Source organism: Apis florea, unplaced genomic scaffold, assembly GCF_048593485.1.
Source record: "Apis florea isolate Af1SG1 unplaced genomic scaffold, ASM4859348v1 contig_2274_pilon, whole genome shotgun sequence".
Taxonomy (NCBI): Eukaryota; Metazoa; Arthropoda; class Insecta; order Hymenoptera; family Apidae; genus Apis; species Apis florea.
Window position 1 is genome coordinate 142472 of NW_028256550.1, and position 23189 is coordinate 165660.

Genomic DNA, 23189 nt, shown 5'->3' on the forward strand with positions numbered 1-23189 from the left:
TTTTTATCGAATTAATGTTCTATTAAGTAATTTATCATTGTTTTTGTTTTTTTTTTATATATTTTTAATAAACTATATTTCATCTTTCGGCATCTTTTATTAAATAAATTTAATAAAAAGTAACATATAAATAATAAATTATCTTTTATCTGATTCAATACTACTAATTTCTCCTTAAAAAGTCATATCTTTATAATTAGCAATTCTAAATATTTTTTAACTGCAACAATTAATATCAAATTTTGTTCAGTTTATATATATAAAAGGGCGATTCATATCTTATATATTTATGTGTGAATTGAGTTTCATTGGGCGCGATCGCTGTTTCTTTTTTTGAATCGTGGAACGCGACATAATGAACTCAGTACAGTACAATAAAGACATTGGCATGATTCACATCTATATAATATTTTTATAATATTCTTTCTTATTATTATTTTTGGTCAAATCATTTCATAACCTAATAAATTATGGGCCCAATATCTTCCGTTATCGTGTAGTGAATGATTTGATACTGAAGTAAAAGATATATTGTTGTGAAATTTTATAATTCAATACGAAAGTTTTGTACCTTTTAAAAATTAAAATTAAAAATAAAATAAAAGTGGCTGAAGCAAAATTATATCACTTCCATTATTTTAATGGACTATAAAACTATTAGCCATGAAAACAACAAATGAAGATTTACATAGTGAAGAATAAAATGTATATCAGTGGTTCGATTTCCAGATCTGAAAATGAAGCAAATATTGTATCATGGATTTAAAAAGATGCTGAAGCATTTTTGATAAAAGGTTTTCAATTAAGACATTTATCAAATTGTTTTACTGCTGCATAAATATGGAGATTGTGTACCATATATGCTAAGAAAAGTGATTAGTCAGTACAAATACTTTTGAATCAATTTATAAATACAAAAATGAATCCAAAAATATCCATCGCAGATCACATTTCGCTGGCACAAAGATTGCCACGAAAGACATAAATATGGAATAAAAAGATCCTATTATCATTGCAAAAATTTAATCAAGTTTAAGAACAAAATATGATAATATTCGCACAGGCTAGTATGCTGTACCATAAGCAGAACAGACAATTGAACGATTGACAAATCACTTAATATGAAGAAATACTGTAAAAAATGCAAGATATACAAATATTCTGTAAAGAGATGGAAGAAACCTATTATTCGAAAGGATATAAAAGGAATCATATTCGCCGTGATCTTCGTATTTCCCGTGATTTTTGTGATTCTCATGGCCTTGATACAAATATAAAAAAAATAATAAATCTTATTTCTGCAGAAAATCTGGATATTGGATTGTATATTGAAAAAATCATGTACGAAAAGAGTTTTTTGAGTTTAGTAGCTCAAAAAAATGAAAAAGAAAATAAAAATATTAAACATTCTGATTCAGCTAAATTATTTAATGTAGAGGATGTTCCACAAAAAGATGAAGATATATGGTTTGCCGATTCGAATGCAACGGAACATATGTCTTTCAGAAAAGAACAGTTCAAAAACATGAAAATATATGTAGAAAATATATATATACGGGCGATACATTATGTTAAAAGCAAAAAAGACATCGATGTTGAAGTGACAAATACTGGCGAAATGTGGAATACTATATACCGCAAATACGCAATCAGTGGAATACTATATACCGCAATCAAAGAAGAATTTGTTGTCAATCGGATATGCTTTAGAAAAAGAATGAGAGTTATTTTTGAAGATGATAACAAAGTATATATTTCTAAGAACAATAAATTAATTGTTAAGGGAAATAATCTTAATAATAAATTAAATTTTATGATACTAAAACAGAAGCAAATATATAATGTGTATTAATGTGTGATAATGTGTGATAGTGTGTATTACACCGGAACAGTGGCATGAATGTGTATTACACCGGAACAGTGGCATGAAAGATACGTAAATTTTAAAACATTGCGATACATGGTAACAAATTCGACTATGCAAGATTTGAAAATCGATGTAATAAAAGGTGATATTTTTTGAAGGATATGAAGGTGATATTTTTTGAAGGATATATCAAACAGCATATACACGAAATTTTTCCGAAAGAAAATCCACAAGAGCTAAGCATGCAAAAATATTTCATATCGATCTATACGATAAGATGATCCATTTATTATTAAAGGACGATTATTCAAGATATTGTTATGTTTATTTCTTGAAAGAGAAAATAGAAATTCTCAATTATTTGAAACAACACTGAGAACTGATTGTGATAAAACATTTTGTAATAGAACGGTCGAAAATTATTTATTTTCGAAAAACATTAAATATGAAATAATAACACCGCGTGCAACAAAACGGATTTATCGAGAGACAAAATAGAATAATTATTGAATCAATATAATTCAAAATATTGAATCAGAAATCTGTATGCAAAGAAATCATTGCTATATTTATAGGCTACAGCTATTTATATTAAATATTGGACAGCTACGGAAACCTTGGAAGGATCAATGGTATACCAAAAAGCCATCTGTAGCACACTTACAAATTTTCGGAAATGATTGTTATATATCGAAAAATCAAAGAAACAAGTGAGAGATAAATTCAAAAAAATATTTGATGATAGATTAGACAGCGAAGAAAACAAAGCTTGTTGATTAGACAGCGAAGAAAACAAAGCTTGTTGATTGATTGTTGCGAAGAAATGTTACATTCGTAGAAATGTTATTTTCAACGAAAAATCTAAATGTGAGCCTACATAGATAATTAAATTCATTGATAACAAAACAAATAAAACAAATATGGAAATAAAATCGATAAGGATGAATCGATATCGCTATTAAAGAAAAATCTTCGATAGCTGATTCAATGAAATCCTTATCTGTTTCATAGAAGATATCTGTTTCAATGTCAACAGAATTCTGAATGGCTGAAACATTGCTGCTTATAAGCCACAAAATATTCAAAAAGCATTAGAACCAAAAGATTCGAATAAATGAATAGAAACAATCAACGAAGAATTTGAATCAATTTGTAAATACAAAGCCAGACTTATTGTAAGAAGCTTATACACAGAAGGATGGCATTGATTACAAAGAAACATTCTCTCTGTGAAATATGATACTGTTATCGGTCGCTATTGTAATGAATTTGAAATTAATACAATTCGACGTAAAGACTATATTTCTGTATGGTGATTTAGAAGAAACTTATTTACATGGAGCAATCAGCTAGCTTCGAATTAGATGATGTATATGTTTCTTGAAAAAACTTGTATAAACTAAAATTATCATCAAAACAATGAAATAAAAGAATCAATGTATTTATGTGTATATAGTTTGATACAATTTAAAAATGATACCTGTATGTATTATTTGATTTCAAAAACTTTAATTATGTATATACTGTACAATGCATGTACTGTATGTTGATGATGGTATAATTTGTTATAATAGTCGTTTAAAAATGAATGATTTACTTTCTAATCTCAGTCAAGTGTTCAAAATAAAATATTCCAAGACTGAATATTTTGTCAGATTACAAATAGAAAGAAATAAAAAATTGCAAAGTTTGAAAATGTTTTAAAAGGCTTATGCAGAAAAAATATTAAGTAAATTTAATTATAGAAACTGTTTTTCAATTGCAATCAATTTTTCAATGCCTGCTGATTCTAATGTTAAGTTCACTGATACAAACGAAAAAAACGTTGAATCATTCCCTTGTAGAAAAGTTATCGGTTTGTTAATATTTTTAATGGTGACTATAAGATCTGATCTGGCATTTATTGTGTTAAGTCAATTTGCAGAAAAACCAAGTAGAAATCATTGAAATGGAAATATTTAAATATTTAAAAAGACAATAAATTATAATTTAATTTATGATTAAGCGTCAAAAGATTTAATTTTAATTGCATATTGTGACTCTAATTGAACAGATGGCAGATACTAGAAAGAGCATCACTGGATTTGTCACTTAAACGATGATGGTCCTGCTGTGTAATTGTCACGTAAACAATCAACAGTTGCTATTTTGGAAATTGAAATTAGGTTTGTATTGGGCAACAAAAGGAATTATATAGTTAAGACAAATTCTTGTGTCTTAAATTATTTTCAAAATTTGTCAACGTCGATTTATTGTAATAATCAAGTTACAATTATTTTAATAAAGAATTCAGAGTTGTGTCTAAACATATAGATAATTTTATTTACGAAAAATAGAATAGATGAAATAGATGTTCAATATATTAAAACTGATAAACAATTAATCAATCCAATAATGTTTACGAAAATTGAAGCAAAAATTTCAGAGTTTATTATATCAGAATGATATTACAAATGTAAATATGATTTGTCCAACATGACATTGTATAATTTTATAAAGATATTCATCGAGTGAGAGTGTTGAATTTATATATGTAAAAGTGTAACTCATATATTTTGTATGTAATGTGTGAATTGGGTGTCACTGGACGCGATCGCTGTTTCGATTTTGTTTTGTCTGTTTTCCTTTTTGAATCGCCGCGGAATGCGATATAATCAGTTCAGCACAATAGATTAAAAAAAAAAAAAAAAAGAAAAAAAAATAAAAATCAGCATGATCCACATCTATATAACATAATTTATTCCTATATTAAATATTTTCTTTATTAAATATACTTTTTCTTATAGTTACTTTTGATCAAATCATTTTACAACCTATTTCCTAATAATATTCAACATTTAGTAAGAATATAATAAATAATTATATTATATAATAATAAATAATTCGAATTCAAGTTCGCCACACAACAAAAATTTATTTCTTATTAAATTCATTATCAATTGTTAAAAATTTGATAAACTTTTCTAATAATTTAATAAACTTATAAGTATTCTACAATTGCCTTTTTTAAATCTCTCTTACGCAAACAATATATATTATAGAAGATAATTCATTAATCTGGATTCAAAGTGAGCATAGCATTTTTTGAGTTTATTTCTTAATAGAAAAGGGTAACAATATAAACGAAATGACTTGTTGCTAAATTTATAACGCGTTATATAAATACGGAGTACATAGAAACAGCTTACCAAAGTGATACCCTCGAAAGAATATATCACAGTGCCAAAAAACAGAGGCAAATCATGCCAATCGGCGATGTATCGCCTCTCATGAATCGATGGTAAATCGTTGCACATTATGTACATAGTGGCGACATAGCCAGCTATAACCAAAAAATTCGCCATCGAAGAGACAGGCACTAGGTATTTTAGATTCCTGATCCACGTGCTCAGCATTATAGGAATTAGGATGACAGCCATGTGTTGGTGAACATCCATCTCAATCCCGTATACATCCATCACCTATAAAAAAAATTAGTTCAGCAAAAGTTAAAAAAAATATATTAAATATAATAGATTTATTAATAGAAATATTACATTTCTAATTCGCTCTTCTGTAGTGAATTTCATCGATATAAATTAAAAATGCATACAAATATCTTAAAATAAATTATAAACAAATATACAAAAGTAAATATAAAATAAAATATAAAAATTTTTTTTAAGATTTTATTTTTGGGAAAATCGAAATATTAATCCAAAATAAAGATATCAATACTGTCAAGAAATTGTATTAAATACTGTTATGTAGAGTAATTAATGTGTGTGTATGTGTGTATTTGAAGAAATATTTGAAACTAGATTTTTTTAAAAATAAAGTCTTAAACAAAAAAATTTCATTTTTTTTCAACTAATTTTTGTATATAGAATGATCTTAAAGTTCACTTTAAGATTCACAGAAATTTATAATTAGAATGTTCAATATTTAAATGGTTAAAACTTTAAATTTAGTTTCTCAATAAAAAATTAAACATTAAACAAAAGCAAAATTAAACATTGAAAACTTACCAGTTTCATATTCTTCGCAATGAAAACAAAATATACACAGCAAAATCCGAGTTGCGTGATACATAAAAATATATTAACCAATTTTCTGGAACAAAGTAACGTAAGATGATATAAATCACAAAGAAAAATAAGAGAAATGAGAATAAAACACGTTAAAATTAATTTTTTTTAAAATTAAAGACAATGAAAAATTTAAAAATATTAAAAATTTAAAATAAAATATTTAATTTATTATTGAATAAATAATACAAAATAAGAATTTAATTTAACATCAGAATATGTTTTTTTTATTAAACATATACTGACCTCATAAACACAGAGTATTTTCGGAGTGAGAGAGGACCAGTGGCGAAGCACAATTCTACTGTACCAGCAAATCCAGTCGTAGCATTCGGATCATTAACACGACGCGTCACTTCTTCGTTGCATTTAATCTATGATACATATGATAATATTTACATATTAAACAAAAATTTTATTATATTGTATTATGATAAAATAATAAATATAGAATATAATAAATTTATAATAATATAATATATTAAAATTATAATATTATATAAAATAATAATAATAAAATAATTGATGAAATTATTAAAAAATAATAATTGATCTGAAATTTAAAAAAAAATATAAAGTTCTCAGATTTTTCCATAAAACATATTTATCAGCAATTCTATGAATAAAAATAAAAAAAATGTTATATAAATATAAATTTATAAATGCTTAAAAATTAAAAAATTATAATAAAAATACAAAATAACTTTTTTGTTTAATATTGTATAGCAAAAGATTATTGATATTATAAATTATTAATTTTAATACAAACCATATTATTTATCAACAATCTCAAATAAATATAAAATATATATATATATTGACAATATATTTCTATCCAGCATTGACAAAAATTCGATTCATTGTTATTTCGTTTTTTTTTATTGTATTCTATATTTAATTTTATTTTTTCTAATATTCCTTTTATTTTTATTTCTCAAAATATACTGCCATAGTTTTTCTGAAAATAAAACACCAAAATAAAACATTCTATACATACATATAGATATTGTATATGTAATTTAAAGAGATTAGAAAATTGCAATTTATATAATTTTATTATTGTTATTTTATTATTATAATACTTATATTCTTTAAATTTTTTATTTTTTACATTTAATTTTCAAAATTTTGAAAATAAATATTTAAGAAATAATTTTCTTTTTTTTTAATATATTAATTTTATATTTATTTAATTATATATATATAATAAAAAATTATTTTATATATAATATAAATATATATAATATAAAATTATATCATAATATGATTATAGAATTATATATGAATTATAGAATGAATATATGAATTATAGAAAATGCATAAAATTAGCGTAGTTACTTATTAAGCATTTACTTATTAAACATATCTAAAAAATGAGTTATACATACAAGAATATGTTGAGCATGAACACAAATAACCCCGAGGAACATGGTAAGTGGAGGAGCTAACAGTAGTCCAGCATGTTTGAAAGCATCCCCTAATGCAAAGATTCCCGAACCGACATTACCTTTGAATAGGTGCATCATTGTTTCTAAGTACCTGTAATTATTCATTCAATATAAATAACTTTATATATAACTTAAAGTATAAAGATATAAAGATTTATATAATGATTTACAGTTTAAGCCGACAATATTTCAAAAATTAAAATAATAATTTTATACAATGCGATTAATGTAAAAATATTCGATTTTTAATTTATTAAAATTTAGTAATAAACCACAAAGAATTTTTTAAGGTTGCTTTTTAAATAATCAATGTCTTTATATATTTTGATAATTCAATATTTTGAAAAAGATTTTAATAAAATATTTAGTAAAACTTAACCAATGAGAAATATTTTTACCTAATTTAATACTTTAGAAAGATATTGTTATTATTATTTAATTTTTTAGAGAGATATTAAAGATATATATACATGTATATTATTAATGATTTAAAATTTAAAAATTAAAGGTTAAAATTAGTGAAAATTTTTGAATTATTTTTTTATTTGATAAAATTTTTTATAACTATAATTATAAATTTTATCAAAATATTAATTAACTTTATTTATTAGATATTTGTATCATAGATTCAAATTAGATTCAAATAAAAATTAATAAGAAATTTTTGTAAAAAATAATTAGAAACAAATATTTAATAAGTTAAAAACATATATAATATTTTACAATATAAAAATAAATATAATACTATATAAAATTATTTGTAAACATACAAATCGAAATTCGATTTTTAATGAACGTGTTAAATAGCTTTAACAAAAATTAGTATATTAATATAAAATTTCTTAGATATTTCTTATGTTTTGTCATTCAATCTATTTTAAAATCAAATGATCTAATCAAAAGTTGAAAACCTATATTTGCTTTTTTTGTAATTTAACATTTACAATTCATAAACAAATATCATTCATTATTTAATAAGATCATAATAATTATTCGAATAATTGAAATGAATGAGAAAAAAAAATAAAAAACTATAAATTAAAATAAAATTGAATTAAAGTAAAAAAAATTAAAATAAATTAAAGTATTTTTTTGATACATAAATATTTAATATCTTGCATGTTAAAAATAATTTTTTCCATTTTTTAACGCTTTATTCTATAAAGAGAATAATTCTTTATAGAATATTAAAAATAATCTTAAACAAATGTAATTGCATAAAATTCAATGACATATTTGATAATAAATTTAATAATTTAATATTTAATATATTTATTTATCAATTTTACTTTTTTAAATTATATATCAAAACTGAATAAAAATTTAATCAATAATGAAATAATAATATCATACTTCAATCATAAATCATGTATTGTTATTTTAAACACAATTAATAATTAAATTCTTAATTTAGTTATAAATCTTAACGATTTACAATAATGATAAAATTTACAATAATACCAAATTATTATTAAATAAGTATTTACTTTATTATTATTAAAAATATCTTTTAATCTTTAATTGCGATTTAATTACTAATATACTTAATTAATAATATAATAAAAAATTCATTATTTTAATCATCAATTCGATAATTGATTTCAATAAATGTTAATAATTAAATTCTTTTTGTAATAATTATCTATTTTAGTAATAAGTATCTATTTTATATAAATCTTATTCAAGCTTTTATTCATGTTTTTATTTTAATATCACTTACTTGGCAAAATCAAGTTGTTGATAAAAAGTCAAAAAATGATTCGAAATCGTAATTCGAATCAATGAAATCAATTAAATTTAATGTTTAATATTTATTTAATAATATTTAATAAATAAAACACAAAAAAGAAAAATTTATCTTAACTTTCATTTGAAATCCCTTAAACATTGCAAAAAAATATTTCACACAAATTTTGAAACGCATAATTATGTAATCAAAAATACTATTAATATGATAATAGAAATTCTCTAAAATTCTCTAAATGTAGAAATTACGCGGATTAATGAGGACTTATGCCAACATATTTATTTCGAGATTCGGTTTTGGCTTTTGTGGTTTATAGAAAAATTTAAGTTTGATGTTCTTCTTTAATCATCATCATAAATATTATTATTATTATGTAGATACATAAATTCAAGTTAAATGCGTTTTACAAAATATTACATATTATTAATACTTAAGATAATAATAGAAATAGATAAAGTTTTTTCTATCTGTTCGTCATTTATTTAATTATAAATTGTTTTATATCATGATTTGCATTAATATGCTCATAAATTTAGAAAATTACTCTTTCACATCACGAACTACTACTACTATGTAATAATATCATCTCAGAAAAAACATGTAACAAATATGTCTATGCCAATAATAATACTATAATTAAGGAAATGGACAATTTTATTCAATTCATAACATAAGATTGAAAAAAAGATATTAAATATTATACAAATAATTAAAAAGGATTTAATATATCATATAATAATATATAAAGATGAAAAGTATTTAATAAATATTCTTAAGAAAACACAATAGAGTTATCTAAAAGAAACTTAAAAAATTTAGAGATTAAAAATAAATTAAAAATTCTAAAAGAGAAATTGAACTAAAAATTTTAAACTATTTTAAAATAAAAATATATAAAAAAACTAGAAATATTAACAAATAAAAAAGTTAGAGACAAATAATAATACAAAAATTATTCTTTTATCTTTATTTTAAAATTTATTCATAATTAATTTATTTTTAAATAATATAGCATTAATAATATTAATAATAATCTCAATTTTATTATATATATATGTAACAACATATATAACAATTTTTATTTCATAAAGAAAATCAAAAGCAACTATTCACTTTAGAATAGTAAAAAAATATTACAAACTAGAAATATTTATTTATATAAACACATCAAAATTAAGAATTGATATAATTTAATCGAATAATAAAAGACAAAATACAAACAAAATGAAATGAAATATATAACATGATACTTAATAATTATACATTACATTCATTTTAAATGTATATATATATATACATTATATATATACATATATATATACATATATTGGATATCTATAATTGGAATTATTTTTCTTTTTTTTTCAATTGCTATATACATATATTGCATATCTATAATGTATTGGAATTATTTTTCTTTTTTTTTCAATTGTTATTTTTTTCATATATAATAATTATTTAATTATAATTTCAAAATGTATTTTCAATCAGAATGTAATAAACTATTTTTATACTTCCACAAAAAAAAATTATACGATCAAAAAACTGATTTGACCATATTATGTCTTATCTAAAAAAATTAATTATGGACGACATATAAATTTTGAAAGTTAATAACTTAACAACAGATTAAAAAAAATATATGCATAAATAAAAAATATAGTATTTTGAAAATGCTTCAATATAAATATAAATATATAATAGATATATAATTTTATAATTAAAATAATTATAAAAAATTATATAATAAATATATAAATATATAATAAATATATAATTATAAATAATTATAAAAATAATATAATATTATAATTTTTGAAATATTTTTTCATACTTATAATATTTACAGAAATAATGACAAATATGTATATATTTAAATATATTGTGTAATATATATTGTTACAATGGAATATGGAATTCTTTATCTGTATTAATTTAAATATTCTCCAGTGAATAGAATTGTATCTGATTTCCGGCAAAATTAAGTATGTTCATTTATTCATTTATATAATATACATATATATGGTCTTGAATTTTTACTTTAATTATTCATATTATCATATTATCGAAAGTATATTTCTAATATATTACAAATCAATTAGTTAGATATTTACAAGAAAAAATTATATTCTTAAATTATTCTGTTTTTGTTTGGAAGGAAAATTTTAATTCTAAAATTCCTTCACGTGTAGATTTTTTATTTTTTAAAATAATAATTTCATAAATATTATGGAAAATGATAATTATTCTGTAAATTATTTTCCTATTATATATAACTTAACCAAGTAAAATAATAGAATAATAATGTAAAAATAAACTTTTTGATTGGAATCTTAACTATGAGGAACAAAAGAATATATCGTCATTCAAATTTTTTAATCATAAAAATGATCCATCTAATTATTATTTAATTTTTATTACTGATACTATATAATATTTTGTTCTAAAAAAAATTTTTTTTATAAAAATAAAATTAGATAATTAAAAAAAAAATAAACATTATTAATATATAACAAAACATTATTTCATAAATTTTTTAATAATATTTTTAATACAGTCATTGATGCGATTTAAAAAAAAAATATTTGAAATTACGAAGTAAATTAATTTTAATATTTTTAAAATATTTTTAAATATTAAAATTTTAATAATAAATTTTGATAAGTTTTAAATTTAAAATATTAAAATATCTATCTATTTTTATTAAATAATTTTATATTTATTAATAACATATTCTATATAAATTATTAATAATTTTAAATAATTATTTAAATTTATTAATTTATTATTTATGATTTAAAAAATGAAACTATCAAAATTAATAAAGTAATTTTTATTAGTAGAAAATAATTGATCTAAAAATAATTATATGATTTTAAATTTGCAGTGTTTCATACATATAAAATTTAGAATTTTATACTTAATAGATAATTCGCTTTTCTAATAAATAAAAATATATTTATAATAACAAAAAGTGATTACAATCTCTAATGTATAAATCTATCTTATTATTATAAATAGCATATTCGTACAAAGATGTAAACATAAAAGTTATTTTTTTTTTTAATTTAAATTATTAAAGGAACTTTATCTTTAATAAATTTTTCTAATTTGTAATTTATTTAAAAAAATCAATATAAATTATAAAAAGATTAACGAAATAAAAGATAAACTTACGAGGTTGGATGATGAACAGAAATTCCATGCTCATTTCTATCTTCCATTTCGGAACCCTTTTCCATTGCCAAAATAGGATCTTTTGATTGAAAGGCGCCATATGTACTGCCATTTCTAAAATAATAAATAATAATATTATATTATTATAATATTAACACGATTTTGTAACTTCTTATATTCAAACTTTTATAATTATTATTCTATAATTATTTTATAATTATTCAAATTTTAAATTTCATATAATTAATTTTATATATAATAATCGTATATATAATTTTATATATTCAATTATTTTTTTATTTTATGAAAGTAACGAATTTGTTAATTTTTACCAAGATTTCAAATATTATATATAAAATATATATTTGATTAATAAATTAAATAAATCATACATAATATTTAATTATTTTTTACATAATTCTATTCTATGATTTCACACATTGTAATGTTAATAACATTATATTTGACTTAAATTTTTTTTATTTTAGACATTTTTATATTTATTTAAAAAAGAATTTTTTTAATACTTTTAAACAAAAAATTTATTAAATTTTACTGAAATGAAATAATTTCTTATTTTCATAAAAAATAATTTTTTATTTTTATTAAGTAAGTATTTTTTTTATTAATATTAATAATCTTTTCCTATTATTCTTGAGTTAGTAATTATTATTAACATTGAATTTTGAGTTTTTATACATATTGTCATTTTTTAGCTAATTTTTAAACAAAATATTCTTCATTTCGTTATCTTACACATTGTATGCTTTATGACATCAAGAAATGATTCTACTAATTTTTTTTTATAATTTTGATTTTTATTAAAGAAAAATTTTCTATTATATTTACAATTGATTTTCTATATTATATATACATGAAATGATCATATATATTATCAAATTAGAAATTTTTTTCTTCAATATATCGCAAAAATAATATCATGAAATAAATTTTCCATTCATAAAAATAAGAATGAGAGATTTTATGAAGATTTATATAACGAATTTACGTAAGTATAAGTACCAATAAAAACTAATTATAAAATGTTTCTTTGTTGCAAAAATGCAAAATTGGACATAACAAGTTTAACTAATAGTAGCAATGAATCCACTTCTATATATAAAGTTATACAAAAGTTACATCTAACTTTTTCCATAAACATGAAACTTTTTTTAAGATTTTTTGAGATTTTATTTATATATATTATTTTATGATTAACAATATATACAAATATATATAAATAATACAATCTTTACTCTAATGCATTAAATGTTATCCACTTTTGATCATAAACGAAATTTAATACATCAATGAATTTTAAAATTGCATCCGAACAAAACAAAATTATTCAAATAATTTTTCAATGAAATCAAAATAGAATAGATTATAAGTATATAATTTTTAAATATTTAATTTATCGATGAAAAATCTATAAATTGATGATTCTTAAGTGAAAAAAATTAAGAAATAAAATATTTTATATTAATCTTTTTCCTTAATTTTAATATTATAGTATTTATAAAGTTATTAATTATTAATAAAATAATTGAAATATAAGAGTATAAATAAAATTTGTAATATTTAAAATGCGCAATTAAACGTTATTAATATCAAGTATCAAATTATTATTATCAAATATTTTCATAAAAAGAAATAAACAATTAAAATATGTTTCATCTAAAAAAAATATAGTGATAATAATAATATAATAATAATATAAAATATTAATTATAAAAAACAAATGAAACACATTTAATTTTAAATAATTTAAATATATGTTATATAATTAAATATATTTTAACATTGACAAGTTTCAAGATAACATTAAATTTTATTTAATTCTTTTCGAAACAAATTTTAAATAATCACAATAAATATTTTATTTTTCTTCTTAAACAAATTTCATTAAATTAATGATACAGAATTTATTTATAATTCGAAATATATTTTCGAAGTATATAGTTAATTTTTATTTTAAAATCCATACAATGAAACAACTACAATTAAATTACAATTATTAAAAAAATTATTAAATTACATAAAATTATATAAAATTATATAAATTATATACATCATATACATTTATATATAAAATTATATTACAAAAATACAATTTGCTGTATTAAATTCTATTCATTAGAAATATCTAAAAAATTTTTCCAAATTTTTCAGAGAAATTTAAAATTTATTTAAAAAAAAAACGAAATAATTTTTTTAATCAATATCAATCACTGATGTTTGTTATATTTTTTACTCAAGAAATTGATAAATTAAAACAAATTATTTTAATTATATTGTTCTTATACATATATATAATACATATCTATGTAAAATATAATTATATTTTTTTTCGAATAATGAGAATACAAAATTTGTTTAAAACTAGAATTTTCAAAAAATTGTTTGATTTTAAATTTAAAATAATTAAAGTATATTAAAAAAAAATAATTATAGATAAAATTCTCAAAGTGAAGAAAAATTTCTAAAGAGGAATAACTAAAGAAAGAAAAAATAAAAAATAAATAACTATAGATTTTTATATATCCTTGATTAAATAAGTGATTAACAATCAATTTAATATACAAAATATTTGATAAATATTATACATATAAACAGAAGTAATATTATTTTATAATATACAATATACAAATGTTTATTTACGATAACAATAAATAAATATTATTAAGAATAAAAAAATAACAGTAGACACATTAAGTAATTATATGCAATAATTACATATTTAACTTTTATTTGTACACCAATAATAAGAAATTATTACAAGTAATAACACAAATTATTAAAGCTATATCAAAATTAAAAAAATTTTTTTAAATTTGAAATTTTATAATTTGATGTTAAATCGAAAAAATATCATTGGTGGTGACAGTGAAATATCAATTAACCACATCATTTTTGGCTCTGATCTTGCTATTAAAACAAAAACATGTAAATATGTAAAACTTCGTAATTTACTTATTTAGTTAATCAATTCATTTTATTAATTTATATTAATTAATTATATTAATTAATAATTTTAAGAATTATTTAAAGAATGGGACATAGAGGGAAAGACATATAAATATAGATTTATATATTTTTTTTTAACTTTTTGTCTTATAATACTTACACCATAAATTAAAAGTCAATTAAAAATAAAATAAAAATTAAATTTATAGGTTATTTAACAGATTATTTAATAAGAAAGAATATAATATAATACAATATTATTATAATTGTTATAATAATATTATAATTAATATATTTATATATATATTAATATATTATAAATAAATTATAATAATAATATTATTATTAATTATTATAATTAACTATTAACTATTATTATTATCATTATTAATTATTATTATAATAATCATATAATTATAATTATATAATAATTATTATAATAACTATTATATTATAGTTATTATTAATAATATATTCGTTTATAATATAATTCACTTAAAAAAAATATGAATTTAAAATGATGCATGTCATGAAACAATAATGAAATCAATATAAAGATATGATATTTAATTTAGAACAAGTATAATAGCAAATTAATATATTAAAATATAATAAAAAAATTGAATTTACTTTATAATTTAAATACTATTTTATTATCAAAATATTACGAAAAAAGCAGGTTTTTTTCTCTGAAATTATACAAGTTAATGAACTGATACGATAAGTGATTGCCGGCTACATTAATATTCAAGAACAAATTCAAATTGATGAGCAAATGAATAATATTAATTTTAAATGATGGACTGAGTTATATCAAGGATTATTATCGAAAGATTGATCTTTATGAATGTCTATATACAATCGATTGGCATTACAAAGATAAATATTATTTGATGAAAATATGATGAAAAAGACTTGAATGATCGAAAACAATTTGATAAATAGATTTAGAAGAATTAACGTTGTTTTTTAAAAATATATTAATTTAGATATATGATTGCAATTATATATTATCATCAAATTAATAATCATGCAATTATATTCTGAATAATAATGCATTTATAAAAAAAAAACTACATGCATAAAAGATTACATTTATAGTAAAATAGAAAATCCAACAACTATCTAATAAATATATTCAAATACATATATAATATATTCAAATATAAATTCACTTCAATTGTATTAAATATATTCTGAGAAAATTGAAAAAAAAATATATTGATCTTATAACAAACTCGAAGTGATTGATCATTCGAAATTATTCATATATGTTATCATTCATATGTATATTATAAAAAAATTCATTTAATCTGATAATTTTGATTTTAATGAAAGTTTGTTATATATATAGCATAATAAATTATACTTGAAATATTTTTTTATTGATCATAAAAAATATTATCATGAAGAATGAAATCAAACTTTTCAAAAAAAAATTTCAGTATTATTTGTATTTTGAATAAAATTTTGACTAGGAATTTTAATAATTATTTGTATAGGAATAAACGAATAAAAGAATCTTCACTGATTTCGATAATTTTTAATATATTACAAATAGAAATGAATATTTTGAATGATTTTTTCCTTTGTTTATTATCGTTGTTTAATCCTAGTTTTCAAGATATTTGTAAAAAAAGATTGTTATTACATAGAATTTCTCTTATATCTATATGTTCGCGGTTATATGTGCGTAAACATGCGACCGTCATTTATCCTTTTAAATATTAATGTAAATACATAATGACAACAAGTTAAAATATATGTATATGGATTTAAAATTTATTTGTTCATGAATTATGAGTTAAACTGTTTCAAATTTATTACTTAAACATACGGATTCGAAGAAAATATAATAAATATAAAATATAAAAATAAAATATAAAACAAATGAAATTACTAAGAATGATTATGATATTCAATGTAATTAATCGCTTTATATTTTATATTTTGTATTAAAAAAAGAGATATCGAAACTCTGAGCACTTTTTTTAACTTCTCAAAATCGTATTCAATTATTAATAAATATAATTTTTAAAATATATATTTATAAAATCACAAAATTTAACAGTATTTTAGAAATATATACATAATTGATATAAAATTTAGAAGAATTGAAACGAGCAGAAATGGATCTAAATCTAAAATTTTTATTTATTTATTAGTTTCTGAGATATTAATAAAAAATTTTCGATACAATACATTTAAATCTTATATAATTAACACATTGAATACGGTCTACACAGATATTATTAATACAACCGTTTTCATACTATAGATTGTCGACGCGTCGCCGAGTGTAAAATAGTCGATGACATAATACAGTAACGATATCAGTATGCATAAGGTGTCTCAAGTAAAATCAATTATTATAACTTCGGTTATCTGTATTTTCTTGCAATACAATTGTTTGGTTTTAAATTATATTATTTTTAAAATTAACTTATTGACAAAATTACTGAATTTATTAGAATAGATTTTTTTCCTCAAATATCAACAATGTCGGTAATTATAATATAATTATAAAATAATTATAATTATTTTTTTCATCTATTTTAATTCCCGTAATCCAAAAATATTAAGTTTCAATATACCGTACTTCAATATCTTTATTATGCAGTAAATATTTAGAATTATACTATAAATATAAAGATAGGAAAATATTAATTTTCAGATTATATATTTTGCCGCCAAGCGGTCGGCTATGCTAAAATAATCATTGCGTCTTCGATTTTTTATGTGAAACACTCTATAAATGCTTAGGATCATTATCGCTATTACGTCATCGACTATTTAATACTCGACTATGATTGTGTCTACTGTGAAGACATTTGTTACGTTTGTATAAGAATGTATGAAGAATGTATGTTTTTTATTAATATCTTGGAAATTAATAAAAATTTGAAGCTAAAATTTTAAATTTAAAATCCAATCTTCCTCCCTCTCTTTTAAATTTAATATTAATTAAAAATGTATATTTTTCAAGAGAATATCTTAAAATTTCATTTAAAAATGAAAGATAAAATAAATTTTTTATAAATTTAAAATTTTAAAAGATTTAAATTTAGAAGTTTGCGAAAATGTTTTAATGCTTTTGGTTCTAAAAAATTTGCTATTATTTTGTTCTAAAAAATTCCCAGACGAAATTGCATTCGAAAAAAGAAAAATGTGAGAAAAAAAATTTTTTAAATAAATTCTATAAATATTTTAAAAATATTTTTAAATCTCTTACATTTATAATTAAATATTTTAAAACAAAATATTAAAAAAAAATTATTTTAGAATAAATTAATATGTTTTATCGTAATTAAAAATAAGTTTCTATTGAAAACAATTAAACAACAAGTTTTTTTAAATAATTCTAATTATAACAAACTATAATATTTTTCTTGTGTCATTTCTTGAATGTATTGTAGTATGGAAAAATTGAGAGATATATTTAAGTATATTCTAGGGATATGATAGCGCTTTTTCGTTTCTTGATCCCTGATCTCTTATTTCTTGGATTCCAAAAGTTACATGATTTTTTTTAGTCAATCAATTCTTTCATTATAATATAAATATGATTAGCTTAATCATATTTTTGATAGAATTCAATACACATATATTTCTCTGTTTATAAGATTTATGTAATTGAAGGACAGGTATAAAAAAGTATAGAAAGAATCTTTGCTCTAGTTAACCAAGCAAAAAAGAAAAAAACTATGATGACTCACCACAAATTTTTTCATCTCTGAAAAGAATCTTAGAAAAAAGATTTAAACAATAATGAAATAAAATTGCAAAAATTTTTTTAAACTAAATTCTCAAAAGTTAAGAATTGTTACAGCACTTTTTCGTTACTAAAGATAAGTGTGATTATGCAAACATATTTATTGTATTCTAAAGAAAATAACAATAATCCATAAAAATTTCGAAGCTAATTATCTTTAGTATTCTTATTTCTAGATTTTAATATCTTTTAACATGTTTATTATACGCAAAAGATAGACTCACGTTTCAATTATTTATATATATATATATATATACATAATAGAATAATTTTTTGCGTAATTTTGAAACTTGAAATATTTTGTATATTCATGAAAAAAAGAATATTCAAATCAGAATAGGAATAAAAATTTATAATATATTAATACAATATATAATATTGTATAATATATAATATAATATATATATATAATATATATATAATATAATATAATATATATAATATAATATAATATATAATATAATATAATATAATATAATATAATTTAATATATATTAATATAATATATAATATTATATATTAAAAGATAAATAAATAAAAATAAAGAATAATAATTAAAAATAATAATATTAATTTTTTATAAAAATATACTATATATATTTTGAATAATTTCATAGTAAAAAAAAATCGGGTCACATTAAATGAGTATATAAATAAACAAACTAATTTTTTATGTAATTATAGTGATATTATAGAACAATCTGTGATTACGTAAAAATACAATATAATAAATTATCAAACTGATTCGTGTTGAAAAGTATAAACTGCAGATATATGGTTTTATAAATATATATAAAGAATTCAATATTACATTATTTTTGTAACATGATTTATTTAAAAGATGTTGACATTTATGTTGACATATTTAAATGTTGACATTTATCTATTTAAAAGATATGACATTCTAGATGATTAGATATTTGAATAAAATTAGATTAATTATTGTTACACATTATTATAAAACAAATATTTATTTACTCACCTGTGAGGTTCTTTTAGTGTCATCACATCGCCACGCAAAGAATTTCTTTTTGCATTGGGATTTTTATGCATTTCCATCTGTAAATATAATCAAAAATATCTTGTAAATATCTCAAAATATGTAATATTAATTGTAAAAATTGCATTGATCAACTATAATTAACATTTTCACTGTAAATCCAAATGAAACTTAATCTATTATGTGTAAACATACAATTTTTAATTCTAATAAAAAATTAGTAAAATAAATTTTATTTATCAAATAATAATATAATTTGATAAATAAATATATATTAATAACATTTATAATATATTTGATAATTAAGTATAATTTGATAAATAATAATATATTTTATTATTATATTATATTTTATTATTATTTTTATATTCATTTATTATGTAAATTGATATTATGTTTTATTTTAAATATATATATATATTAAAATATAATAAATATAAATATATTAAATATAATTATAAAATATATATTTTTATTTATAAAAATAATTTAACAAATAATTTAATTTATTAAAGAAGAATCAATCTTTTACATATGACTATATCAAGAAGCAAATTTTAAAATATCATGTAATCATATATTGAACATTTAATTTTATTATATAGAAAATTATTATTAATTGTTAAAAAATTTTTTAAATTATAAGAATTTTTATTAAAGAAGTTAGTATGTTATTAGATACTACATATTTTCCAAATAATACGTTATAAAATAATGTTGTGTCAAATTCAATATAGAATCATTAACATATTTTTTTATTTATAAAAATTAGGAAATTTTTTATTTAGAAAATAAAGGAAATTATAACTTATTATTGTTTGATTATGAATAAAACGGATAATATTTTTAGAAATAGATAATAATAATATAATATAATAATTAATTAAAATTTTCAAAATTATACAATTTCATTGTGTTAATTATAAGTTATTACAATGTATATTAATGATATAATAAATATTTAAAATTTATAGAAGAATCGTTGTCAAAATTATCATGTGTTATACAAATGTTGTTTGTTATTTTAAAACACAAAGTCTAAATAAAAAATTTTTAGCCTCTTATTTCATTACAAAAATTTCATAAATATATTTTTAACGATGAAAATATTATAATAAAACATATATATTGTTGATTTGCATATAATGCTCAACTTCTTATTTTTAAAAAAAATATGTATAATTATTAATAATTTAAAATTTTTAAAAATTAAAAAATTTATAATTTATAATAATTAATAAAATTTATAATTTACATATATAATATATATATAATATATATATAATAATAATATATAATATACAGTGAATATTACATATACTGTAAATAATTATAAATTCATTTTTATTTTTACAATTTTCATAAAAAAGAAAGAAAGATTAAAAATGTTTTACATATTTCTCTAATAATATATACAAGAAAAAGAACAAAAATTTTTTTCATAAATCTAAAAAAAAGAAGAATATTCTTTTAAAATTGCATTTTAAATTATGAAAAGATATAAATTCAATGTACAATTTTAATATTCTTCTTTTTAATATTTAATAAGGTTTTCTTTATTTTTATTTTCTTTATTATTTGTGATAAATCATTAGGAAATAGTAATTAAATTATTTAAACTTTTTTCAATTATCTGTATTAAATGGGCTTTATTTGTTTGTAATTTTTGCAATATTATTAATTTTTAATCATCAAATATATTTAAATTAAATTTTTTCTTATTTCTGATAGTAAAATGTCTTCACATGTTTTGTTTTTTAATATATTTCTTTAAAAATTTTCATCAAGTCTTCAAAAACTTTTTATAATTATTATATTAATTTTTATATAATTTATTTATATTTCAAGTTCTTATTAATGGAAATTTCAGTTTTTTTATTTCACATTTGAGATAAAAAGACAAATTTGTTGATTGTAGTTCACATGTTTTCTTCAACAAGCCGATTAAGCTAAGGTCACTCGTAGTTCAATGTAAGATATTGATCAAGCAATATAATTTCCCATGAAAACATGATCGAACATCTGTTCTCCGGCTTCCTTTGGTTTTTTCCAATACTATTCTTAACTTCATTAATAAGTTTTATTACTGCAAACAAGTATGTAATTAATGAATAACGTAACGATTTTTATCCTTTCGATTCAGATTTCTTATGATTTTTTTAAATATAAAAATATTGAATCAAATATTTAATTTTTGTATTTAAATAATATATATTTAATATATTTAAATAATATTAATATACTTTCCATAATTATGGATATCACAGAAAATTAAAATAATTATCATGAAAAAAGAAAGAAAAAAATTAGATTTTATCTTTATCCAATCATAAACTTTTTTCTTATAATAAATTTTTTGATTTTAAAAAATATATAAGAAACTTTTGTGATGTTAAAAAAACATGAATTTTTTAATATTTATAAAAATATATATATATATATAATAAAATATATATAAATATTTATATTTTAATATTCAAAAATTAAAAATAATTGAAATTTAATTTTTCATGAAACTCAAATCAATCAAGATCTTGAAATTCTTAAAAATTCAAACTTTGGAATATTCAATGTTCATTTTTTTTTTTTCTAATAGAACTTATTTATAATATTTATCAAAAATTAAAATTTTAATAAATTTTGATTTTTAAAATTCTTAAAGTTTAAGTTTGTAATCAATCAATAATAATCATTTTTTTAACTTTCAAAAAATTAAAATTATTCTAAATACAAACTTAATTAAATTATTATTAAATAAATAAGAATAAATTTATATGATAACAACATTTTTGTAAATTATTTATGTATGTTATTCTATAAGAATTTTGAGATTTTAAATCATAAAAATACTTCTGAATCATAAAAATAACAAAAAGTTTCAGAATTTGAAATTTTCTGAATTTCAAAGAATTTTCAAATGACTTAATCCTATTAAATAAAAATATTTTAATAAAAAAATCAATTTTATAATTTTTTTAAGTTTATATAATAAATTATTTTTTATTTTGTTTTCTAACTGTTTTTCATTTAATCTTGAATTAGAACATTATTAAATCTACTAAAATATTAATTTTCTCTATTTTATTTATGATACCAAACATTTAATTCTAAATTATCAAAAACTGATTGTAAACAAATTAATTA

At 18.5% G+C, this 23189-nt stretch overlaps 1 protein-coding gene across 2 annotated transcripts in view; it reads right to left on the reverse strand.

The window, feature by feature from the left end:
* LOC100865439 (proton-coupled amino acid transporter 2) overlaps positions 1 to 23189 on the reverse strand; it is a 57952-nt gene that overhangs the window by 8087 nt on the left and 26676 nt on the right. For both annotated transcript variants that reach the window (XM_086902962.1, XM_086902961.1), the window contains exons 2-7: positions 20028 to 20104; positions 12307 to 12420; positions 7323 to 7473; positions 6181 to 6308; positions 5875 to 5959; positions 5056 to 5328 (exon numbers count right to left, since the gene is read on the reverse strand). In XM_086902962.1, the coding sequence (XP_086759088.1) occupies positions 5056 to 5328; positions 5875 to 5959; positions 6181 to 6308; positions 7323 to 7473; positions 12307 to 12420; positions 20028 to 20104 (828 nt within the window). The remainder of the gene's footprint in view (positions 1 to 5055; positions 5329 to 5874; positions 5960 to 6180; positions 6309 to 7322; positions 7474 to 12306; positions 12421 to 20027; positions 20105 to 23189) is intronic.